Consider the following 23,114-nt stretch of genomic DNA (forward strand, 5'->3'; position numbering starts at 1 on the left):
AAACCTTAAATCAAGCATTCGAAGTCAACTTTTTGATCATTTAATGGGGGAAAAGGTGTTATTTGGGGCTTGTGAAGTAAGCATTATCTTAATTATTCATTCAGAAGGGATGGGAATATTACTTTCCTAAATGAAATTGCAGTACTCTGATTTGGCGTTTCCTTAAAAAGATCTGAAACAATGAAATAACAGCTGTAATTCTGCCACTTGGAACCTTAAATGGCTCACAGCACTCCCAGGCCCCGCTTTGACAGTTGGGTTACAATGTGGTTTCAGAGCAACGCTTTTAAGCGTGGTATATCCCTTCCTCCAATACTGGCATGAATCCTTAAAGCTTCTTAACGATGGATGACTCTGAAATACACCAAAAGTATTCTCTATGGCATATTTTTTATTTGTTTATCCAAAATCCCTAGCTTTCCAAATTTCCCTTTATGATCTGCCTTGGAAGGATTGTCGCCAGTTTATCTGAGAAAAGCGTTAAGTTCTCACCCAGACAGGACCGCGCAGCAGCCCCACCGAGCGCACTATCCTGCCTCCGTTCCAGCTCCCAGCACCTCAGACTCTTGTGTCCCTAAGCATCGCCTCTTACACGTGCTGATTCTCAAGACCCTCTGAGTCGGACCCTCTGAGCTAAAATCTGGGGCTGGGCCTGAGCACCAGCATTTTAACAGACTCCCAGGCCTGTTGAGAAGTGCTGTCAGGGACTCAGTTCTGCCCTCTCTCTGGGAGCAGAATACCTGGGGAGAGCCTGGTCCAAGGGAGCTTAGGATCTCACTGGCGATGCGCTGCATCTGTGGCTCAGGTGCCTTTGGTCTCCTTGGCTTTACCTGCTTCCTCAGCCTCTGCTGCTCAGAACCCCCACCCCTCCCAGGCCCAGGTGCTGCGCTCCTCAGTCTTGAGTTTCAAGGGCCCGATACGTTTTTTCTCTCCCTGTGCATCCGCCCTGTCTGCTCGCCTCTGGCTTGTTCAAACCCTCCAGCCTTGATCTCTAGGCTTCCTCCCTCCCTCTCTCCAGGCCCCAGGTCTACCTCTTCTCTCCTGCTTGGCCCAAACCTGTTCCAAGATGCTGACCCCTGCGTCCTCTGGTAGAACCTCTCTGCTGGCAAAACACACCCCTTGGTGTCTTTGCTCTGGGCGGCCTGCCTGCCTGCTGTCCCCGAATGCTCCCCGCCCCACCAGCTGCTAGACGCTGTCACATCAGCCAGTCCTAGTAATGTCCGTCTGTCCCACTAGGATCTGAACTACTGAGGGTAAGGATCACCTCTGTCTCCTTCACTGTTTTCCCAGCAGTAGTGGGAGCCTAGTGAGTCTTGTGTGAATAACTGATACTGTTAAAAAAAAAAAAGGAGCATGTGAATTTCACCTGCGAGCATGATGCTCACATTGCAGACTCTCTGGCCCCTAAGTTTGTCTGAACGCTGCGCCCTCAGCTAGAAAGTGGCTTGTCTTCATCTTCACCTTTACATAGCGACCCGCCTCTGGCTCTTCGGGCCCCGACTTCAATGTCTTTTCACTTGGGAAGTCTTCCTGGAGCCCTGGAGACAGGTCTGGTACCCCTGTTGTTCCAAGTGCCCCTTATATAAACCTGATCCTGTACTGAGCACACTGCCTTCTGATGATGTCTGTTAGCCTAAATTCCCCTCTAGATCAAGAGCACCTTGAGAACAAGGATTGTAACCTCAGCACCCGGCATAGTGCCGGGCATGCAGCTGGTGATCAGTTCCACTCTCTTTGCTGAGAGAGTGGAAAAGGCAGCTCAGGATCCTCTGGGCAGTAAGAGGGGGGCTCTTCTCACATAAGCTACCAAGTAAACCGCCATAACTCTCACCACACTGTGTTCAAAGTGTCAATGTGTCTCCTCTACACCTGCCACTGGACGTGAAGCTGAATCTGGCCTCTGTACCCCTACACCGAATTACATCTCAGAGACAGAGTTTTGGGTGAAGTAGAAAAGAATAGCTTTATTGCTTTGCCAGGCACAGGGGGCCACAGCGGGCTAATGCCCTCAGAACAGTGTGTCCCAGCCCAGGGGGGTTTGTGAGGAGTTTCACAGTCGAGGGGCGAGGTTGCTGAAAAGGACGAGGGTGCGTGCAGGGTCCGCACTCCTTCAGTCCAGAGATCATCTGGTGTCAGGAGATGATGGGCGAGCTGTGGCCTGCTCTGGAATGAAGAGAGCATCATCGGGTAGTTACATCTTCCATTTGGTGGGGTCTTGACTCTGCAGAAGAGCGCAAAGATATTGTTATGTATGTCCCCCGAGGGGGAACCAGGGCCCTGCCCCAAGGCTGCACTATTGTTTCTTGACTGTTCCTCCCTGGTCTCTGCATCCCCTCCCTTTCCTGATCAGCAATTGTTTGCACCTGCACTTTGGAACCCAAGGAAGGGGACACAGAAAGGCTTTTGTGCCCAGGAGCCCCACAGGGTCCTGCTCAGTTTCAGACAGAAGACTCTTTAAGGGCATTGATGCATTTGCTGCACTTTACATCCTGGTGAGCCGTGCAGTGACTAGCATGGATTAAGTGTCTGTTTAATCCTGTGTTTCCCGGCGAAGACACTCTAGGCATTTTGAGCAGGACAATTCTTAATTGTGTGAGACAGTCCCACATGTCACAAGACACTCAGCAGGCTTCACCCCCACCCACCAAATGCCAGTAGTACCCTCCATGTATGCACGCACACACACACATGCACACGCACACGCACACACACACACTTGCAAAAGCCCTTGGGTGGGGGTCCAGGAGGAGAACAGTACTGCCCACGGTTGAGAGCTTGTAGTTAGCTGACCTCTTCACCACAGCTCAGTGGGAAGCAGGACGTGGCAGCCTCTGCAGCAGTGCCGGGTGGAGTGTTGCACATGTGTGATCGTGTGAGGTGGGGGTCAGGGTGGCATCTGCGGCCCTCAGTAGAAAGTGGTAACCTGTCTTTGGAATATGACTAAGTAATCTTTTTTGGACGCTTATCATACATTCCAGGCACCAGGCTGAGTATCATCCATGGGTTCTTTAACCCTCACGACAACCTGAGGCCCCAGGTTCCAGAGAGGGAAGCTGAAGCTTAGAGAGTGTCAAGCCACTGACCAAGTTAACAGGGTTGGTTAGCCACAGGTGTCTGACTGCAGACCCGGAATCACCACACTGTGCTGCTGACTCTCTCTGTGCTAGGCTTCTTTAACAAGAACAGACTTCAAAATTCCCAGAGGAAAGAATCCTCTTAAAATCGGTCCTCTCCTATTCATTATAATGTAGAGCGGATGTTTCACAAAATACACTCTGTGTAATGTTAGTTTAGTGGGATGTCAAGTCTTACGAGAGAAACGGGTTCCACGGGCAAAGAAGTTTGGGAAATGCTTTCAAGGGCATGTGCAGAAGGCAATGAAACAGTTAACTGTGAAGACCAAGCACACCTTGCTAGCCCCCCAGCCTTTCACAGGGAGTCAGGAGGTGCTTTTAGAACATGGAGCAAACAATGGAGAAACTGTAGCAGGAGCTTATCTGCCAGGCAATGATTAAAAACTAATTAGCATTGATTAGGCCACAGGAAAAAACTGTTGAAGGATGGGTGACCTTTCTTCTAATTTCTTAATAATAATAATAGGTACTATTTATTATGTGCTAATTACTTTATCTTTTGTAATTCTCACTGTTATTACCTCTCTTTCACATATAAAATGCTGAGGCCTAGAGAAGCTGGCCAAGCGACTTCTAAGGCCGCATAACCAATTAAAGGCAGCACCAAATTTGAGCCCAGTTCCCTCTACCTTCATGTCTTGTGATTTTTGAAGACTAGACCCAAAGTCTCCCAGGACTTCATCAGGGTTTCACCAAGGGCTTTCCTGGGTGAACATCCAAAGCAACTCCGATCTCTCAGAAGATGCCCATGAGTTCCTTGAATTAGTGGTTCATGTGATACTGTTGCAGGAAGGGGGACCCCTTCCAGGACCCGAGAGTGGGCTCTTGTCTAACACTAGGAAATGAACTGTCCAAGGAGACACATGTACCGACAAAGCAAGAGACTTTATTGGGAAGGGGCACCTGGGCGGAGAGCAGCAGGGTCAGGGAACCCCAGAGAGCTGCTCTGCCACGTGGCTCGCGGCCTCAGGTTTTATGGTGATGGGGTTAGTTTCCGGGTTGTCTCTGGCCAGTCATCTTGCTGGGCCCGTATTTGGTCTGACTCAGGGTCCTTCCTGATGGCGTGTGCATCGCTCAGCCAGGAGGGATTCCAGCGCGAAGGATTCTAAGAAGTTGGTCGTCTCCTCCCGGCTAGTTTTCCACAGCACCATGTTCCTTATCGGGACCTCCTGTGTGAGACAGCTCAGGGAAGCGGGTCTGGCCGAGGCGGGCGGTGTCGGTCAGCAGTTCCCTAACAATGCCACTGCCTTTATTCTCAGCATCTCTCTTCGACCGAAATTAGTTATTTGGTCTAAGTACTAAACGTGAAACTTTTTTCTGGTATGAGTTAACGTTTCTCAATTTAGCTACTACGTTTTAAGTGGACAGACTGCTATACTCTGTGACACTGCTTTTTTGGTTTTGGTAGCGTATCCGTGTTGATGAAACAACGTCCATCTGCATAGACGTTCCCTTCCTGGAGTCGGTCCACCCTCCAGGAACAGCCTTAGCGGCCACGACAAAGCTCACCGTCTACCCAGGTTAAATGGTTGGTGGTATTAGCCTCGGACTTCTCACCTTTCCATTTTCTCTTTCCTTTTCAAACAGATGTGGGTGCATTTTTTGAAGAGGGGATGTGGCTGCGGTATAACTTCCAGGCGCCCGGGTCCGGTGCTAAGGAATCGGGCAGCAGGTCGGAGAACTCCCTGGACCCACAGAATGGGGCCCCGGACCTGGCCCGCGAGGAGATCTGCTTCAGCTTCAGCACCACCAAGGCACCCTGCATCCTCCTCTACGTCAGCTCTTTCACCACCGACTTCCTGGCAGTTCTCGTCAAACCCACCGGTAAGGACGAGGATACCTAGCCTTCTGCCCTTCAGTGTTGTAATATCGGGGACCATCTCCAAATATCACTAAGCCAGGAGTGTCAGTGCGACTGAAATAGGCATCCTATTTTAGAATATACAAACGGACTTACGATCTTTCAGAGCAGTCGAAGCAGTTCTAAAGCATATAAACATGCCAAACACTGAGTCCATTTCCTCTCTGAAAACTTGAGTTCTGTGACACTTGGAGTTTTAAGATCTCTTTTTTACAAATAAAAATATTTAGGTTTATCAAGGAGCAAATCTCTCTCATTTCCCAGTGAGACTGTACAGGTTGGAGACACGGAGGCTACCTCTCTCATGGTCTTGCTCTTTAATGATTGAAGCTCTGCAGCCTTTTTTTTTTTTTTTTTAACATCTTTATTGGAGTGTAATTGCTTTACAATGGTGTGTTAGTTTCTGCTTTATAACAAAGTGAATCAGCTATACGTATACATATATCCCCATATCTCCTCCCTCTTGCGTCTCCCTCCCACCCTCCCTATCCCACCCCTCTAGGTGGTCACAAAGCACGAGCTGATCTCCCTGTGCAATGCGGCTGCTTCCCACTAGCTATCTGTTTTACATTTGGTAAAATGTAAAGTGTCCATGCCACTCTCTCACTTTGTCCCAGCTTACCCTTCCCCCTCCCCGTATCCTCAAGTCCATTCTCTAGTAGGTCCTGCAGCCTTTTCTGACAGCTATTTCAGTGTCGTGGCATCTTAAAGATCAAGATTTTCTTCTGTGGGAACTAAAAATTATTATTATTAACCCAATTCAGCTTGAGTGTTAATAAAATAGTAAATTCTTAAACTTCTCTGGGCAATGCTCTGTCGGTTTAAAAGATAGGTGGGAAAAAAATGTTCCTTAGGATTTTTCCCTTTCAGAAATTATTTCTGAAGAAAGAAGCCGAAAATCAGACAAAGATTCAGCATGAAGATGTTCATCATAGTTTATACTGTTATTTATGAAAATAAGAATTGGAAAGGACCTAGGAGTTACATTTTAGGAAAATGGTTAGTAAAAGAGGGAATCACCATTTTATGGAATATCGTGTATCCATTAAGAATAATATTTATGAAGAGTAATTAATGACATGGAGAAAATTTTTATGTAATATTATATAAAACCAAGAAAAGGCATGATACAGCCTTGACTGTACGATATCAGTTTAGCTCTGTAAAAACGATGGACAGAAAAACAGCAATAATGTGAGCGCAGAGTCTCGTTGTTTGTTTGCGCAGTTGACTTGCCTCTGCTGGGTAATACTCTTCCACACATGTCAGATGCTCTCAGTGATCCTGTCCCTGTTCTCACCAGAAAAAAACAGTTCAATCAGGAAGTAGAAAAGTGTACACCCCTGCTCTCTGGAAGTTCACCTGTTAGGTTTCTTTCTCCTGCATCAGATTAAATAGCTGTTTAATCCATCGATGTTCTCCACCCTCATGTCCCAACCTCGCCTCAGTGGGCAGTGGGTTCTCACCTCTAGCTCATCAAGAATGTCAGGAACATGCCTCAGTAGATGCTGTATTGTCTGCTCCTCAAGCCACTGCCACGTTAAAATCTGGTCCCAATTCTATCCAGTAACTCACGCCCCCAAGCCTGCACCGGCCCCTGCGAGCACCCACGCGTGTGTCTGTGGGCCTTTGTCATGCACAGGGGGTTTGACTAGTCGTTTCCATATTAATGGCTACCGTGTAAGGCTGCCCGAAGCTGTGCTAAGTGTTTCACATGCATTAGTTCCCAAGAGCACACACTCTATAAGGCAGAGTCCATTCTTACCCTCTTCCTGCAGGTGGTAGACTGGAGTGCAGAGAGATTGGGTGATTTGCACACTCAGCTGGTGGTGGCACAGCTGGGGTTCCTGAACCCAGGTGTCTGATGCTGGACCCAGAGTTCTCCACTGCCCTGCTTAGAGACCTCTAGAACACTCGGTGCATTTGCAAAGCATGGACAGTCAGTTTCTCTCTAATTATTGCAAGGCCGTCCTCAATTGCTAATGAAAATTTGGCTTTTTCGTACTCCAAATACTGCATTTTTTATGAATTGAGATTTAAAGCTAGAAAAATTTGAGGAACTCATTGAGGGAAAAGAAATCCATAAGGACTAAGCCAAAATGTCATTAAAATAAAATAAAAAGTTCTAACTAAATGCCCTGGCATCTCTTAAACTTAACATATCGGAAGCTGTATTGTCCTCACTGCTCCCAGAACCAGGCCCCTCTTCTTCTGACAGTGCTACCGCTTCTCAGACACCAGAACTCACAGCCTGGCCTCATTCATGAGCACTCCGTCCTTCCGCCTCTTGCGGGCCATCCAGCCTGACAAGTCCTGTGCATCCTGTTCTCACCGTGTCCCTCCAGAGTATCCCTTCCTTTGCTTCCCCACTGCTACTCTCCTGGCAAATGTCTTCTGATTCAGCGCTTCCCGACATTGCTGCTGGCGTGGCAAACATAGAATGTTATCTTTGAATGGCACCTGGGCAGATGCATGAGACTGTGTTTGGGAGGCCCCCAGCCCAGGGACTCCAGCAGGCCTTACCTCCACAGACCTGCCAAGGCCTGAGGGTAGCCGGGCTCCTGGCACCCCGTGACCCCACCGTGGGGTACCAGTGCACCTCAGCACGTCCCTGGGATGCTCTGTCCCGACCGTCTCTCTGCTTCCAGTCACGCTAACCTTGCCCAGCCCAGCCAGAGTAGGTCTTCCTTCACACACAGTGTCCCTGTCATACAGCCAGGAGGGCCCCTTTCCCCAGGATCAGGAGGACAGATCCCCAGTCCCAGCAGCTTCCAATCAGGACCCACCAGCCTCTTGAGTGAGCGCTCGGAGTGCAGAACCAGAAAGCCTGGGCTTGAATTCTGCTTCTCCGTTTGCAGATTGTGGGATCTTGGGCAGCCGTGAGCCACTCCGAGCCTCTGTCTCATCATCTGTTACATAGTGTCTCCCTCAGAGCAGTGCTGTGAAAGTCAAATGAGTTGGTAAGCGTAACGCACCGCGCACACACGCACGCACACGCACGCACACACACGCACGCACGCACACACACACGCACACACACACTGTGTGTGTGTTAGTGGTTATTATTATCCAGAGCCCATGATTTAATCTACGTTTTGCCGCATATTGAGGCCACGCCTCCCTTCTCTCCCTTCTCCAGGAACTCTTCACTCCTCACACACCCCAAGGACGTCTGCCCTGCTGCCTGCTGTGCTCCCTTATCTGGAAAAGCTCCATCTTCCTCTGTAGCTTAATACCTGCCTTTCATTCTAGACCCAGATCAAGTCTCACCTCCTTTCAATGACTTCTCCTTACTTTAAACTCCTGTTACACTTATTTTCAATGTCATTTGTTTGGCTTTTAGTACAACTGTATTGTTACCCATCTTTGTTATATATATACCCTGTCTTCCCAGTGAGAGGAAAGGCCCCCCGCACTACATCTCCTGCATACAATAGGTGCTCTGTAATTGTTTGCTGATGGTAATGATGATGACCAGTAGAGAATAAATCTGTTAAGCACATTATTTGCTGCAGCCAATAAAAGAGTAGTCCCTTATAACTGCTTTAATTCACCGGGAGATGAACATGAGGTGCAAGAAGTGAAGTATCTCTCCATCTTAATAATATTTTATTTTAATGAACAAATATTAATATTCTCCTTCCCATCATTTAGTGGTTTTCTTGTGCTATTGTTTGAAAGGAATAAATATATCTTAAATTTTATTATTCAAGAATATTGCCATTATTGTTTATAGATGTTCACTATATATAAATTTTAAGGTCCAACTCATCTTTTTCCTCAAAGCAAATCATTTCCATTGCCATTAAGTGAAGCAGTTAGAGAAGTTTTACATCATATTTACAAAGTCCAAGGAAAGAGAAAAAATAACGAAAACAACTTAATACTGATTTTAATGAGCTGGAGAACATAAAGGGGCCAATGATGAAGAGACAGTAGGGAGAAAAATGTCCAGGGTTTTGTGGGGCTTTTTTGGCATAATTACCAGTTCCTCCAACTCCGAGCCTCAAAGGCAGAGCCCTCTCTTACGTCTCTTTGCATCCCCAGATTGAGGCACGGCCTGGCCCACACCGTACAGGGGCTGGGGATGGATGTCTGTATTAGAAGTGGACTCCACACTTACAGCCAGCCAGGCAGTCCACTTCTAGACATTGAAACCTTGGGTTCAACAGGGGCACTAAATAAATATGTTCTAAAGAAATTAAGTTTTAAATGATGAATGAATACAGCTGTGTATTTAAGAAAACTGGCTGTGATCATACAAGGTCAGAGCACCAGAAGTAAAGTGGAGAATAAAAACTCAAGACAATTGACTTGTTTTTTCTACCTATAGCCAAACAACTGCCTAATCATCTCCTTCACTGCCAAACTATAGATTGTTTTTAATGCTATTAGAATAAAGAAAAAATAGGGTAAATCACTGAGGAGTGGGGAGAGAAGTAGCTCAGGAAACGGGAGCAACATATTCAAAGGTCCTGAGGCAGGAAGAATTGTATTTCCTAGGGAATAAGAGAAGTCCTAGGTAGCTTGAATGTAAAAAGTAAGAGGGTAAATGGCATGTTTTAAAATAAAGTAACTGACAAGCTGTGATCAGACAAGACATCATAAGCTATGTTAAGAATGTATGTCTTTATCCTCTAAGCAGCTGGAAAGTTTGAAGAGTTTTAAGTGAACCAGGCAACTAGTCAGTTATGCATCTTGAAAAGATTTCTCTGCTAAGAAAACATGGGAAGGAAGAAAGCACAGAAGCAAGGAGACCATCATCCATTCACTCAACAAGTAGTTACCCAGCACCTACCATGTATCGGGCATTGTTCTAGACGTTGGGAACTAAGTCATAAAGAACATAAACAAAAATTCTTACTCTCTTGGAGTTTACATTTTAGCAGAAGACAGCAGTAAACATACTAAGTACAGTATGTAGTATGTTGTATGGTAAGAACTCTCATGGGGAAAAAAATAAGGCAGAAAAGGGAGAGCCTGGCCAAGGGAAAGGAGTGGGTAAATTCTGCTTCTAATAAGGAAGTCACAGAAACAATCACTGAGAAGACAATATTTGAGCAGGACCTAAAGGGAGTGAGGGGTCAGCCATGCAGATAACTGGGAAATGAGCATCCTAGGCAGAAGACCCAGCAGGTGCCAAGGGCCTGAGGCAGGAACATGCTGGCATCTGGGGAGACAACAAAGAGGCCAGTGTGTTCAGGTGAGGAGTGAGAAAGGAGGAGAATAATGAGGGGTTATGTCAGAGATGAGGGGGGCGACCACAGAGGGCCTGGTGAGCCGTTATGGAGATGTCGACTTTTACTCTGAGTGAGACAGAAGGCCATGGGAGGGTTCTGAGCAGAGGACCGCTCTGACTGCCACGTGGAGAGACCAGGTATGTGAGGGGCGGAGGCCAGGCTGGGCTGAGGGAGCGTGGTGGAAGGGCAGTAGTTAGAATGGAGGCTAGAGTAATCCAGACAAAAGACGAGGGTGGCTTGGTCCAGGAATAGAAATGGAGGTGATGAGAGCAGTAAGATTCAGGGTGTGTTTTAAAGACTGAGCCAAGAAGCTTTGCTGATAGATCATACGTGTATTATAGGAGCAAGAGGGGAGTCAGGGCTTTTAGGCAGGAATAGCTGGAAGGATAAAGTGGCCGTTAACTGAAATGTGGGAATTGTGATGGAATAGTTTTTGGAGGGGAAGATCAAGAGTCCGGTTTCACGTATGTTGTGTCTGAGGTCCCAGTGCGGCACCTCCATTAATGGATTAGTAGTAAGAGAGCACGGAAAGAGGGGACTCGCCTGAGAGTGAAATGGGGTCAAGGGTGATCACGTTTAAAGGAGGGACTGATTTGGATCACGTGATCCAGGCAGAAGCCAATGCAGGTGAAGCCCAGGTGGTGGCCGTCAGGTCACTGATAGGGTGTGGCCAGCACAGAGGCCCTGAGTCAGGCCAGGAGCTCTGCGTGCAGGGGCAGGCTCCTATGGGAGCGATACCAGGGCATTCTAGGTGCCAGTGGAGGCCCTGTGGTTGTGGAGATGGGGGAGAGTGGGTGAACTTAGACCCATTTAGGGGACGAAAGTCAACAGTGCTTGGTTGAAACGCTATAAAGCAAAGGAATCTAGGATCAAGTGCCAAGAGAAAACTCAAGTAGTGAAGCCTTGCCAGGTTTGTTCAGAAAGGAAAAATAGGAAATGCAAGTAATTCATGATTGTTCTTTCAATTCCAGGAGCGTAGTTCAATATTTTAAATGGCGCATGTAACGCAAAATAAGGAAGGGCAGCATTCAGAAACTGTTGCATTTATTTACGTACACGTGAGGACGTGAGAATTACCTACAAGGAGATATTGCCAAATATTTAGAGCCGTTCACCTTACCTCTGGACGGTGGAGTTGCCAGTGACTTTCTTTCTCTTTTCCGTTCACTTTTTAAGTTTTAATTATCGTGTTTTATTTCACAACTTAGAATATCAGTTTTGTTCCTCTGGAAGGAAAATGAAAAAGGCGACAAAGAATCTTTAGGTGATTTACAGTTGGCCAAACTCTTGCTAAATTACTGGCTCCATTTTTAAGCTCTGAGATGTCAAAAGCTATTAACACGAAGATTCCAATTTGAGTAAAAAATGAGATAAAAAGTCGATGACTTTAAAAATCATAACTAAGAAATAAAAGCTACGTTTGCTGTGCAGATTAATTAAAAGCAGGATATAGAATATTAATCTTTTTGAATATTGCTTGTCATTATTGGGAAGAAAGAAGAAAGAGAAAAAAGAATAATTTGTTGAGGCAAAGTGAACGACAACTGAGAGGCGATGAGGACCCATCTTTTTGCCTTTGGTTTGCATTTGGATTGATGAGGTCTCTAACCTAGAATAAAAGCCATTGCTTTGTTTTCTTGGTCTCCGTGAAGCCTCCCAAAATCCCATGGATTTATCTTCTGTAAATTATGTTTGTTCTTAATATTGTATGTTCGTGGTTCTTCTATATGCTGAATGTCACACTTTGCCGATGGCATGAGGTCATCCCGGCATCCTGCACTTATTTTTTATTTCACAGAGTATTTTTTGGGGCCTCTAGGCGTCTCCATGGTCCTGTACCATGTATGTTCTCATTCTGCCATCCCAGGCTCAAGCCCGACTTGGGTTGTTTATACCATGTGCTGCTTCAGCCTGGAGGTGATGGTCACCGATGGCTTGTTGTTGGTAGATCATCAACATGCGCGTGCTGGTGCTGTGAGCCTTTATGGATTCGTGCGCCTCTGAGCTAGTGACTCAGAATTCAGAATGGCGGTGATGGATGTTGAAGCCGAGTTTAATGGAATTAGCCTCCAGGGGTGGGGGAAGTGACATTAAAATGAAATCCAGAGTGGAGAAATGACTGAGTTTCTTTTCTTCTCTCTGTGTAGGAAGCTTACAGATCCGGTACAGCCTGGGTGGCACCAGGGAGCCATATAATATTGACGTGGACCACAGGAGCATGGCCAATGGGCAGCCCCACAGCGTTAATGTCACCCGTCACGAGAGGACCATTACGCTCAAGGTACACACGTGTTACTCATCAAGCAGATGTGATACAGGGTTGCAATCTCTGTCCTCTGTCATGCTGGGCTCTTGGTTTTGTTTTGGGCGATTAGGACAGGTGGAAGAGATGCTTCTGATACTTTCTCCTACAAATTTCTAACCTGTGAAGTAGAAAGATAGCCAGTTCCTACAGGAAGGACAATGACAGAGTTGATGGAGAAGAGATTTCTTGGGAGAAGGTAGAATAAATGTTTACTCTGTACGTTCTTTGTAGCTTTCCTGCTTGTAGCCCTGCACATCTATCGGTCTCCTGCTTTTATCCATTACAGCATCTTTTCTCTCCATGGTCTCAGATGTCTGAAGCTTATCGCGTTTCCCAGCAAAGGTTCTTTTGGTTTATCTGACCTACTTCCTTCACGACTCCAGTGCAATGTGAATAACTATTTTCTTTTCTTCTATGCATGCTTTGCCTTAAAAATCCTCAGTACACAAACCTTCCCCAGCATCTCAGACCCTGGTTGTAGGCTTTCCGTACACAAAGGGACGGTTTTATTGCGACACTCAAACTTTATTTCAGGTTCATGGATTGTCCCTACCCCCACGACCGATTTTTACAATGAAGAGACCGGCCTGGGAGACACCATGAATAAAACATGGCATGAGGAGGTCTCCCTGGGAACTAAGGCAAAGATCAAGGCTGGAACTGTCACTGCATTCTCTAGCAGGGGTTCAAAATAGATACCTGTCAGGAAGAAGTGCAGCAGGGGGATGCTGTCTTGTCAGTCAAGTGGAATGTCATTTGCAGGGGTTCAGCAGCCTCTCCGACCTCATTCGGATTCGGATCCGGCTGGGAACTGTGGGAAGTTCAGGTTGCAGAGGAGAGGCACAAGCCCCGTCTCTTCGTGAGCACTGGCGGATGTCAAATTCATAACTTGATACGGAGTTTACACTCGGCCTTTAGCAGTAAATGCTAGAGAGCATTTTCAGGAGAGGCCTTTCCTCGGAAAATGACAATGTGCAGATACAGCCTATTGCACAATCAATCAAATGGGGCATATAAGCTTCTCTCATAGTGATGGACAGTCGCTGAGTCTAGCGCAGTGCGTGTCACGTGTTAGGTGCTGCAAATTACTTATGGAGTAAACCACGCCCGTCTTCCACCATAACTCAAGTTTGATTCAGAAAAGCCAGCAAGTCCAGGATTAGTATGGTGGTTTATACCATTACAGGAAAGGGGTGGTTTTATACCATTTTATCAACGTTGTGTTTATTGGCTTTTGATTAGAGGCATTCTCTTGTTTCAAAGTGCGCCATCTGTCACCTCTTAAAGAAAGTGATTATCTTGCCATTTCACCATTGCAAAATAATATTAAAAGTTAAAAAGAGCTCAACAATCAGCTTGAAGGACAGTGTCAAGGAAGGGAGCTGTCTCAGCTGCGGAGTTTTGCAAGGTTAATCCTCGCTGTCTCCAAAAAAACGCGTTGTGTGTCGGGACCGAGCCCTGTGGGTTGAGGAACCACATGCAAAGACGAGGGTGGGATGAGTGGGAGAAGCGAGTCCAGGTGATAGGCTAAATAATTCCATTTCCTGGTGCATTTCCCCAAATGAGAGTCTGGAGTAAAGAAGGTCAAGATGGCCTCCCTTCTGCCAAATTCCACCAACTGGGGAATCTTTGGAAGGAAGCAGCAGCTCTTTAAGAGCAAATATTAGCTTAATCAGAGCTGCTGTCTGCTACAGTAAATGAGAGATTACCCTGAAGCAGGGGAGAGGGATGGGCTGTTTTAAGGACTTGGGGCTCTTGAGGAAAGGCTGAGAAATCCACGCAGTGGAGGAGCCAGAGACCTGCAGAGTCCAGGGGACCAAAGTGGGGCTGGGGAGAACCGGCTTCTATTGCTTAGGGTTCTTCTGATGACAAAGGACAGAAAACCAGTTCAGAATTCATTTGTAGAGAAAATTCCTAGGGTAGGTTATAGAATTTAAGAAAGGGAAAACCAAAATTTTGAAAGAATGCAGGGGACCTGGAGGATTCAAACAAAGCCTAGGCCACGACCAAATGCCTCTCTCTCTCTCTCTCTCTCTCTCTCTCTCTCTCTCTCTCTCTCCCCCCCTCCCCCCCTTCTCCCTCCTCTCCTTCCCTCCCTCCCTCCCTCCATCTTCTCTGCTTGCCCACCTGCCTCTGGACAATTCCTCTTGCAGCAGGCTTCATCTGCCACACATCATGGGACACAGGCACTGAAGTCGGCTCACATCTTCCCAGTTTTGCTGGGACCAGAAGCAAGGTCCTAGTTTCTCGGTTCTCATTTTAAAATCTGGAGAAGGTCTCTGATTGACCTGACTGGGGTCACACACTCACCCTATTGTGAGGGGAGGGGAACAGTGACTGATAGCCCCTAATCAAACCTCATGATTAGAGTGGGGAATTGAGGAGAATCTTCCAAGGAACAGGACTACAGTTCCAGGAAAAGGAAACACGCTGGGTACGAAAAACTTTGGCTGCACAATGCTTTGAGGTAAAGGAGAAGATAGAAGTGGGAAGCACTGTAGAAGGCACGGAACTAATTCGGCCATAGGAATTATACCCAGGGTGTTGGAAAGCCCTGTCCCCCACCTCCTCCTTCTGTCATACAATGGGATGCAATTGCACTGAGATTTCTGGACATGTTTAGAAAGCAGATGCCTCAACCCACTTGAATGCAGCCTGGAAAGACTTCATGGTCTGGGGTGCACTCCTCTTTGTCAGCCCAGCCTCTCCAGTCCAGCCCAGATGGAAAACAAAGGTAGACATGGTGGAGGAAGAAAAGATATGGTGCCTGCTTGCAGACAAGCAGGTCGGGCCGATTCCCTGCTCCCATGACCTGCTTTCTTGCAGGCCGGGAAGACTGTAGAGTGTGGACGTAATTCCAAGGGCACCTTTAGAACTCCAAAAAAACATCGAATTTTTTTTTCCTGGAAACAATCTACAAATCCATCTTGAGAACTTCTACAACCTCAAGAATATATAGAGAAAGATATAATAAAAGGTTAATCGTGATTATTTCTGTGTAAAGGGATTATAAATGGCTTCATTTCCTCTAGAGTTTTCTATATTTCCTCTTTTTTTTTTTGTTTTTAAGCAGAGGTCTTCTTAGAAGCCCATATGAGTTAAATTTATTTATTTATTTATTTATTTATGGCTGTGCTGGGTCTTCATTTCTGTGCGAGGGCTTTCTCTAGTTGTGGCAAGCGGGGGCCACTCTTAATCGCGGTGCGCGGGCCTCTCACTATTGCGGCCTCTCTTGTTGCGGAGCTCAGGCTCCAGACGCGCAGGCTCAGTAATTGTGGCTCACGGGCCTAGTTGCTCCGCAGCATGTGGGATCTTCCCAGACCAGGGCTCGAACCCGTGTCCCTTGCATTGGCAGGCAGATTCTCAACCACTGCGCCACCAGGGAAGCCCCTCGTTTTTTAATTATAAGTGTATGTTGCATTTTTATAATCGAACAAAAATGTAAAACACACATATATCCTCAACCCATTCTGATAGCCCCCAGTTACAATAAAATATAATGACAAATATATTTAAATAATTTCAAATTAAAATGTACTTCTCATCAAAGAACAAAAATAAGGCTAACTCAAAGATGAGTTTAAAAGTGCCATGGAGTGGCTTCATACAGAGTGAAGTAATTCAGAAAGAGAAAAACAAATACCATATGCTAACACATATATATGGAATCTAAAAAAATGGTATGATGAACCTAGTGGCAGGACAGGAATGAAGACACAGATGTAGAGAATGGACTTGAGGACACGGAAGGTGATGGGAGGCTGGGATGTAGTGAGAGCGTAGCACTGACATCTACACACTACCAAATGTAAAGTAGATAGCTAGTGGGAAGCTGCTGCATAGCACAGGGAGATCAGCTTGATGCTTTGTGACCACCTAGAGGGGTGGGATAGGGAGGGAGGGAGGGAGGCTCAAGAGGGAGGGGATAGGGGGATATATGTATACATACAGCTGATTCATGTTGTTGTACAGCAGAAACTACAACATTGTAAAGCAATTATACTCCAATAAAGATGTAAAAGAAAGTGCTATGGAATGATGCCTTTGGAATTAAGGTAAAATTCTATACATTTATATATGTGCAAACATCATATAATTTAGATGATGTTTGTCAGTGTTTACAGCGTTTTTAAAAGCAGGTTTGCTTTCCTAGCTGGGTTTGCCTACAGCTAACCTTAAATAAGTTTGCATTCCCTGAGCACACGCTGTCTGAAATGGTGAGGAGCACTTGAGGGAAACTGACCTTGGATGAAACATTTGCTGCCAAAAGACAAAGTGCCCAATGTCCACACAGAGAATGAAGGACCAACTCTCAGAGTTCTCAGATGCCAGCGCAAACCAGAGCCCAGGACAACCCTCAAGTTGCATCGTTTATGGAAACTCACAGTTGCACCCGTGATAAAGCTGAAGGCTTAATGCCAAATGTAAAACAAACCCCGAGCGGGCAGAGAGCACCCGAAAAACACTGTCTGTGATTAAAAACTGTGCCAATTAGCATCATCTAAGAACTGAACATCACCATTACAAGGAATAATTTCAAAGCCTGTGTTACAAATCCTTTCTTCTTACTTTCCTTCCTGCCTGCCGTCCCTGGCTTCACCCGTCCTCCTTTCCTTCCTTTCGTCCCAACCACATTGCACAGGGGATATAAGGTGGTTTACAGGGAGTACCTAAAACGAAATTGAGAGTTAAAGTAAGTCACGAAAAGTAGGGCCCCAAGACAGTGGGGAAATGGAATACGGTTACCCGGGTCAGAAGGTCTCACCCACTTGCGTAAGTTTGGCTCGGAGCTTCTTGGTGCCCGGAATTGCACAACCCATAAGCATGAAATATACCAGCTCTTCCAGGGAAATGGAATTTTTCTTGCTCGGTCATTCTTTCCTTTTTTTATCTACCATGGATTCTGTTCACTGGCATGGCAAGCTGCCCATAGCACGATCCACTTGGCAACATCACGTGCATGATGGTAGCTCACGTTTCTTGGTGCTGTGGTCCAGGCACTGTGCTAGCACTTGACACACATTTTCTCATTGAGTCTTCACAATAGGCTTATGAGGAATGCGCCATTAGTATCCCCATTTTAGAGATGTGGAAACTGACACTCAGAGTGTGATGTAGCTCACTCAAAATTAGGAAGCAGTGAGTAGCAAAAGCCTAGATGAACCGAGGTCTACCACACTGAAGTTTACACATGCTCTTAACTGAATCACTTAGTAGAGAGATGTCTGGGAGGGTGACCATAAAATGTTGGAAATGGATACCTCTGGCCAGTTGGAAATTGAGTGATGTTGAAGTTATAAAATAGTTCAAAAATATGCAGAAGTACAGAGAATAATAAAATATACACCTATGGACCCACCATCCAAACTTTTAAAATTTTGGCATTTTGCTATATTTCTTCAGAGTTTTAAAAATGCAGTGATAGTTGAAGGCCCTTCCTCCTTGTTATATAGTGGGTACCGAGAGAGGTGGTACGCAGGGCCTTCACCAGTGTTTCTGCAACAAATGTGTTTTTCACAAACCTTCTTGATGTAGCATTTCCTTGGGAAAGTCAAGTATAACTTAAAAATGGGTTTCAGCCCAAACAGTTCTGCAGGCAGTGGGGTAGAACAGGGTGATGGGAGATAAAGGGGACAAGGGCTGAGGTGATACAACTTTCTGATATTCTCACCTGATCCAAGGATAAAATTAGCTTGAAAAATGAATTAAGTACATGTTCCTTGAATAACTATCAAATATTTAGGGGTTTTATGGAAGTTTTACAATGGAGGGTTCAGGGGTATAGTCTCTGGCACAGATACTCCTAATCCATTTTCTCTAAAAATCAAATGAACAGATGGTAAAGATGTATCATTTTGGCTTTCACGTAACTGGAGGGCCAGTTCCGTCTTTGCCAAGAAGAAGCTAACAGATTTCCTGCAAGTAAAATAAGGACTTTCTTAAATAATTCCAGGTCCTCAGAAACAAATGATGATCAGGTCCCCAAATTTTTATAGCACAAAGAGCATGACTTCAACTGTTTTCATCAGGAATTTTCAAAACAAATGTTCCTCAGACTCAGTGAATTACATCTCTTAAAATAAAGATGATAATTTCTTACCTGCTATTAATCAGAATTTCAACCAAATTGTATAACAGCAGTTGCATCAATTGCTAACTGAGCTGTATATTGAATATGAATCCTAAAAATGGTCAGAGGAAAGTGTTACCAACAATAGTAGCATAGGGTGAATGCTAAACGCCGGGAATGTAGAAAAAGACTAGGATATCACCAGTTGCTGTAACAACCCTAAAATGTCAGTGGCTAAACCCAATGAAAGTCTGCCTTATAGCAGATATATTTTTAAAGAGGAAAGTCCTGTGTTCTGTAGCAGTGATGAAATCATGCTGGGTAGACGCTCTGAGGATGTCCTGCTGCCGCCCTTGGCCATGGGAGTAGTTCCTTGAATAGGCCAAATTCCTGTCCATTATTTGCATGGCTCTCCATGGCTCTCCTCTGAACTGAATGTTGGTGATAATGCATTCCTTGAAGCTGTGCAGCTTCCAGGGACCGTTTCCTGCAGGTGTCAATTACACTGAGGGTTGTTTTATACTCACAAGCCTTTGTAGACCAGACCTGCAGTTTCTTTGCCGATACAGTTCCTTCAGAAGCTGAGTTGGCTTCTGATCTATCTGCTTCCGGTCAGTTTCGTGTACCAGTAGATAACGTCCTGCATTCTTCCCTAAACGTGGCTCTTGGACCAACATAGTCATTTGCTTCCAAGGACCCTTGCCTCCCTCTCAAGGTCATGGCAGCTGCCTTGAGGCCATCTGAGACAAGAGGCTTAGGTGGTTGTGGTGGGGTAAATGCTCTTAATTTTAACCTCCTGCGTGGCACTGAGCCAGTTTGCTGAGCTGAAAATCTTCATGTGCCTTTGTTGGTCAAAGCTTTTTGCAGTTTTATTTCTTACTCTCTGGTGTGAGGCTCTAAATTTTTGGACTTTTCTCTATTCCCTTTCACTGATGTTTGGAAACTGGCCAATTCTTTTCTGAACTCATCTCTTCCTTGACATAGGCAGCAGGAAACCCCTGATACCCTACTGCAGTTTATGAAAAGGTATATTCATGTTTTTGAAATACCAAATTACATGATAGCCTCCTCAGAAAAAAATAACTGTATGTAATGGAGGGAAAACACTTTTTTTAAAAAGAAAAGCCCTATTGAGATTTGCTGGAGGTCATAAAATCGCAACTTTTCTAAGTGAAAAAAGAAGTAAGAGTCCAACTTTCAGGCCAGTGTTTGTGCCACATAAAGAGTCCACGTCAGTTTTCCTGGAAGCGTGGACATAACCTCTGGTCCTTCCATCTGAGCATCCTTCTTTCCTGTGCTGGCATGCAGCCTGGCCTGAAATTAGAAGCTGAGGCTCAGATGAATTATTTAAAAATGTGGGCCTTTATTACCCTTGAATTTTCTGCCAATAACGAACAATACTAAAAAGTGTATAGCTGTAAACACAACTGAAAATTTTAATATCAGAGGTTGTTCAAGCCTTTATTTTCAAAAATAACACTGTTTGGAAGCATTAAGTCTTTTTAGGGATGTCAGAACAAATAAAGGAAGTTGACCTCACTAGTCTAAGGCCCTGCTCTGAGATTACATTTACTGTAACATCTTCCCTTTGGCTAATTTAGCGTTTCTCTCCTCTGGAAGATGAGCTCACAGCCCTGGTTGTGCATTACCAGCACGCTTGACAGAAGGGCGGTGATGGCGGGAATAGTGATGAGCCCTTTGATGTCTCTAATCCTTCCCTCCCGGGAGCACTCTGACCCATGCACTGGCTCTCTGTTTGGGTTCTCAGCAAGGGCATTACTGCTTCTCTTCCTACATTCATGGAAGACCGACTCAGATGTTTACTTATGCGGAGGGCATAGGTCAATGTTTTATTTGTTTCTCATATCATTACAATGGTTTAATTCCACAGAAGATACCTGGGAAGAGAAGAGACAGGAATGTGTCTATTGAAAACTTGCCCATTCATTTGGTCTGCACGTGTGTCACAGTTTGTTTTGTTTTGTTTTCAGTATTTCCATATATCCAGAGAAGCCTATTCACAATCGAGACACACATCACACACCTCATGACCTCATTAGCTTTGTGTCATTTGGTTTTAGATTGGGTTTTGGGTCCTTGGCCCATGGTAGGGTATTTTAGCAAATTTTCCTTATTTATTTCTGAACAGAAAGTAGGACTGTTTGGTGAAGTGTCTCCAGAAAAGAGAAACAAGATACACAACCATCAGTGCCGAGGATTCCTCCCCCTGCCGCCGTGTGTTCAAACTGACCTGCAGCTGTAAACTGAGACCATCTGTGTACTTAGTGGTCTGGGCACCCACTGTGTAAGGTCCCAGTTCCGAGGTGTGCAGTGATGTGTGACAAAATGTTCTCAAGATGATTCTGGGATGTTCCATTAACAGTGCATTTTTAAAAATATTAAAACCATATGATGATCACTAAGGATTTAACGCTATGCCATGTAATTGACATTAATCTCTTATCCTTGTGTGCCACTCAGCCCACGGCATGATGGGAAATTCCGAACAGCAGCCATTCCTTAAGCCTGACTTGGGTAAAATCAGGGGGTCGTCAATGCCATCCCATATAGCTGCTCATGAAGTGCAATTAAAATTAACTCAGCTTCATTGAGTATACATTGAGGAGAACAAATAGATGCTGTGTACCTATTACATGAAAGAAATCCAGGTAGACAATGATGAGTTGGTGGGGCAGGAGGAATGAACGAAATGTATCCTTTACCCTCAAGGAGTTTATATTCTGGGAGGAGAGAAAAGCTGTGTACACACTTGATATACGTTTCTTCGGATAGTAGAAGCTCATTCCACCTAATTCTCCTCGGCAAGAGACTTAACAAGTTGGTCTCCCAATCAGCGTGTAAATAATAGACTGGGGATCTAGCAGAAGAGAGTGTTAGGAGTCTTGGCTGGTAATAAGGCTATAGCACATGAAGCAAGGTTTCCCTTTGAGGATGGTCTGAGTCTAAACGGAGACCACCATGGATTGGGATTGTTGTTACTAAGTTGTTACTAAGACATAAATTTTTAAACATCCTTATTGACAGATTCCTCCACTTCCTAACTCTAGTGTCTGGCAAGTTACTGAATGCTCTGTTTACGTATTTGGAGAATGGGAATAAGGCCACCTATTTTAATGGGGCGTGTGTGTGTGTTAAATGAAAATATCTAGCATCTTCTATGGCCCAATAAATGCTACTATCCTGCCTTCCTTCCCAAGTCCCTTCTCTTTCTTAAAAGCAAAAAGTAAGAGAGCAGCTGTTAGGTCATTATCAGCAGGGCCTTCAGAACCAAGGTTCCTGTTCTATCCATTTGCCGTTCAACCCAGGGAGCAAGTCCTCAGCACTTTGCACGCTCACAGCGGGCAGCATGGCCGGTGGCTTCAGAAGCCACAGTCCAACAGAAGAGACCGTCAATCACACAGACATGAACCAGGGGCCAACTGAAGTGTGGACTCATGCTGAGGAAGCACAGAAAAGGGGGGGAAATTAATCATCCTGAGGGTGGGGGAAATGGATCAGAGGAGACCGAGGAAGGCATTTGAGCCGTGCCTTAATGTTTGCATGGGGGGCGGGAGGACCACGTTATCAGACTTACTTTTTACCACAGGGAGCCAGTATTCGCTCTTCTGCAATCCAAAAAAATTACAGAGGGGAACCGAAGAAAAAATAAGTTTAACCCATCAAAGTCATCTGATCTGAAACCGAGAAAGACTCATAATGAGTATGTCAACACTTCCAAGTTTCTCATTTCTTTTCTAAAGCAATTTCATCTGCAAAAGAATTATGCGCTCTAAGGCTAGACAGGACCTCCATTCCAGCGCTCCAGAAAAATGCGTTTACTTCGCTTTACGTTTCTTACAGCTCAGTGGGAAAACAGTTGCAATGCAGCTTCTGATCCAGTTTAGGGTTTGAGATGTCAGTTCTCTCTTTTCTCCTCCAGAATGCAGCCAGAGCTGTTGGAGCGTTCATTTTCACCCCAGGCACACTGTTCTTAAATCATCTCTCAAGAAAGAAGGCGAGGTTCCCGGATTTCTGTTCTGTCTGGTATGAAAACTAAAGTCCAATCTGTGAGGCATTATATCCTTATATCCATCTGCAGTGCACTAAAATCACCCTCAAAGATGGTAATTCTCAAAGCAATTTTGTAACACAGTAGATAGAGCGGTGGTTCCCATGCCCAGGTACCTGAAAGCAGGTTCCTATATCACGTAAGTGTATCTCTGTACCTCTCTGAAAAACAAATGTATCCCCACATGCAGCCCGAGGTTCTGAAGGGCTACACTCTGCCCTTTTACTCAGTGAAGGGAAGAGTCAGCACAGGGACTGAACGTGCGGATTTTGATGGACCGGGTGGCCTGGAGCAGGTCCTGAGCTAGTGCTAAGATGCCCTCTAGTGGTCACTAGCCAGAACCAGTGCTGAGGGTGGGGAAGGGAAAACTTCCGCATGAAACTAGCTTAGGTGAGGCTTCTGCAAATGCTCATCTAATGCAGAGTCAGGAGTTGT

General features: G+C 45.4%; 1 protein-coding gene across 1 annotated transcript in view; it reads left to right on the forward strand.

Moving 5' to 3' along the window:
- Nucleotides 1–23,114, forward strand: part of CNTNAP2 (contactin associated protein 2) — a gene marked incomplete at both ends in the record, with an annotated part of 2,035,904 nt that overhangs the window by 1,865,495 nt on the left and 147,295 nt on the right. The window contains 2 exons of the mRNA XM_082846865.1: nucleotides 4,722–4,958; nucleotides 12,383–12,516. Of these exons, the coding sequence (XP_082702991.1) occupies nucleotides 4,722–4,958; nucleotides 12,383–12,516 (371 nt within the window). The remainder of the gene's footprint in view (nucleotides 1–4,721; nucleotides 4,959–12,382; nucleotides 12,517–23,114) is intronic.

The sequence above is a fragment of the Leucopleurus acutus genome, assembly GCF_964270905.1.
Source record: "Leucopleurus acutus genome assembly, chromosome: 9".
NCBI lineage: Eukaryota > Metazoa > Chordata > Mammalia > Artiodactyla > Delphinidae > Leucopleurus > Leucopleurus acutus.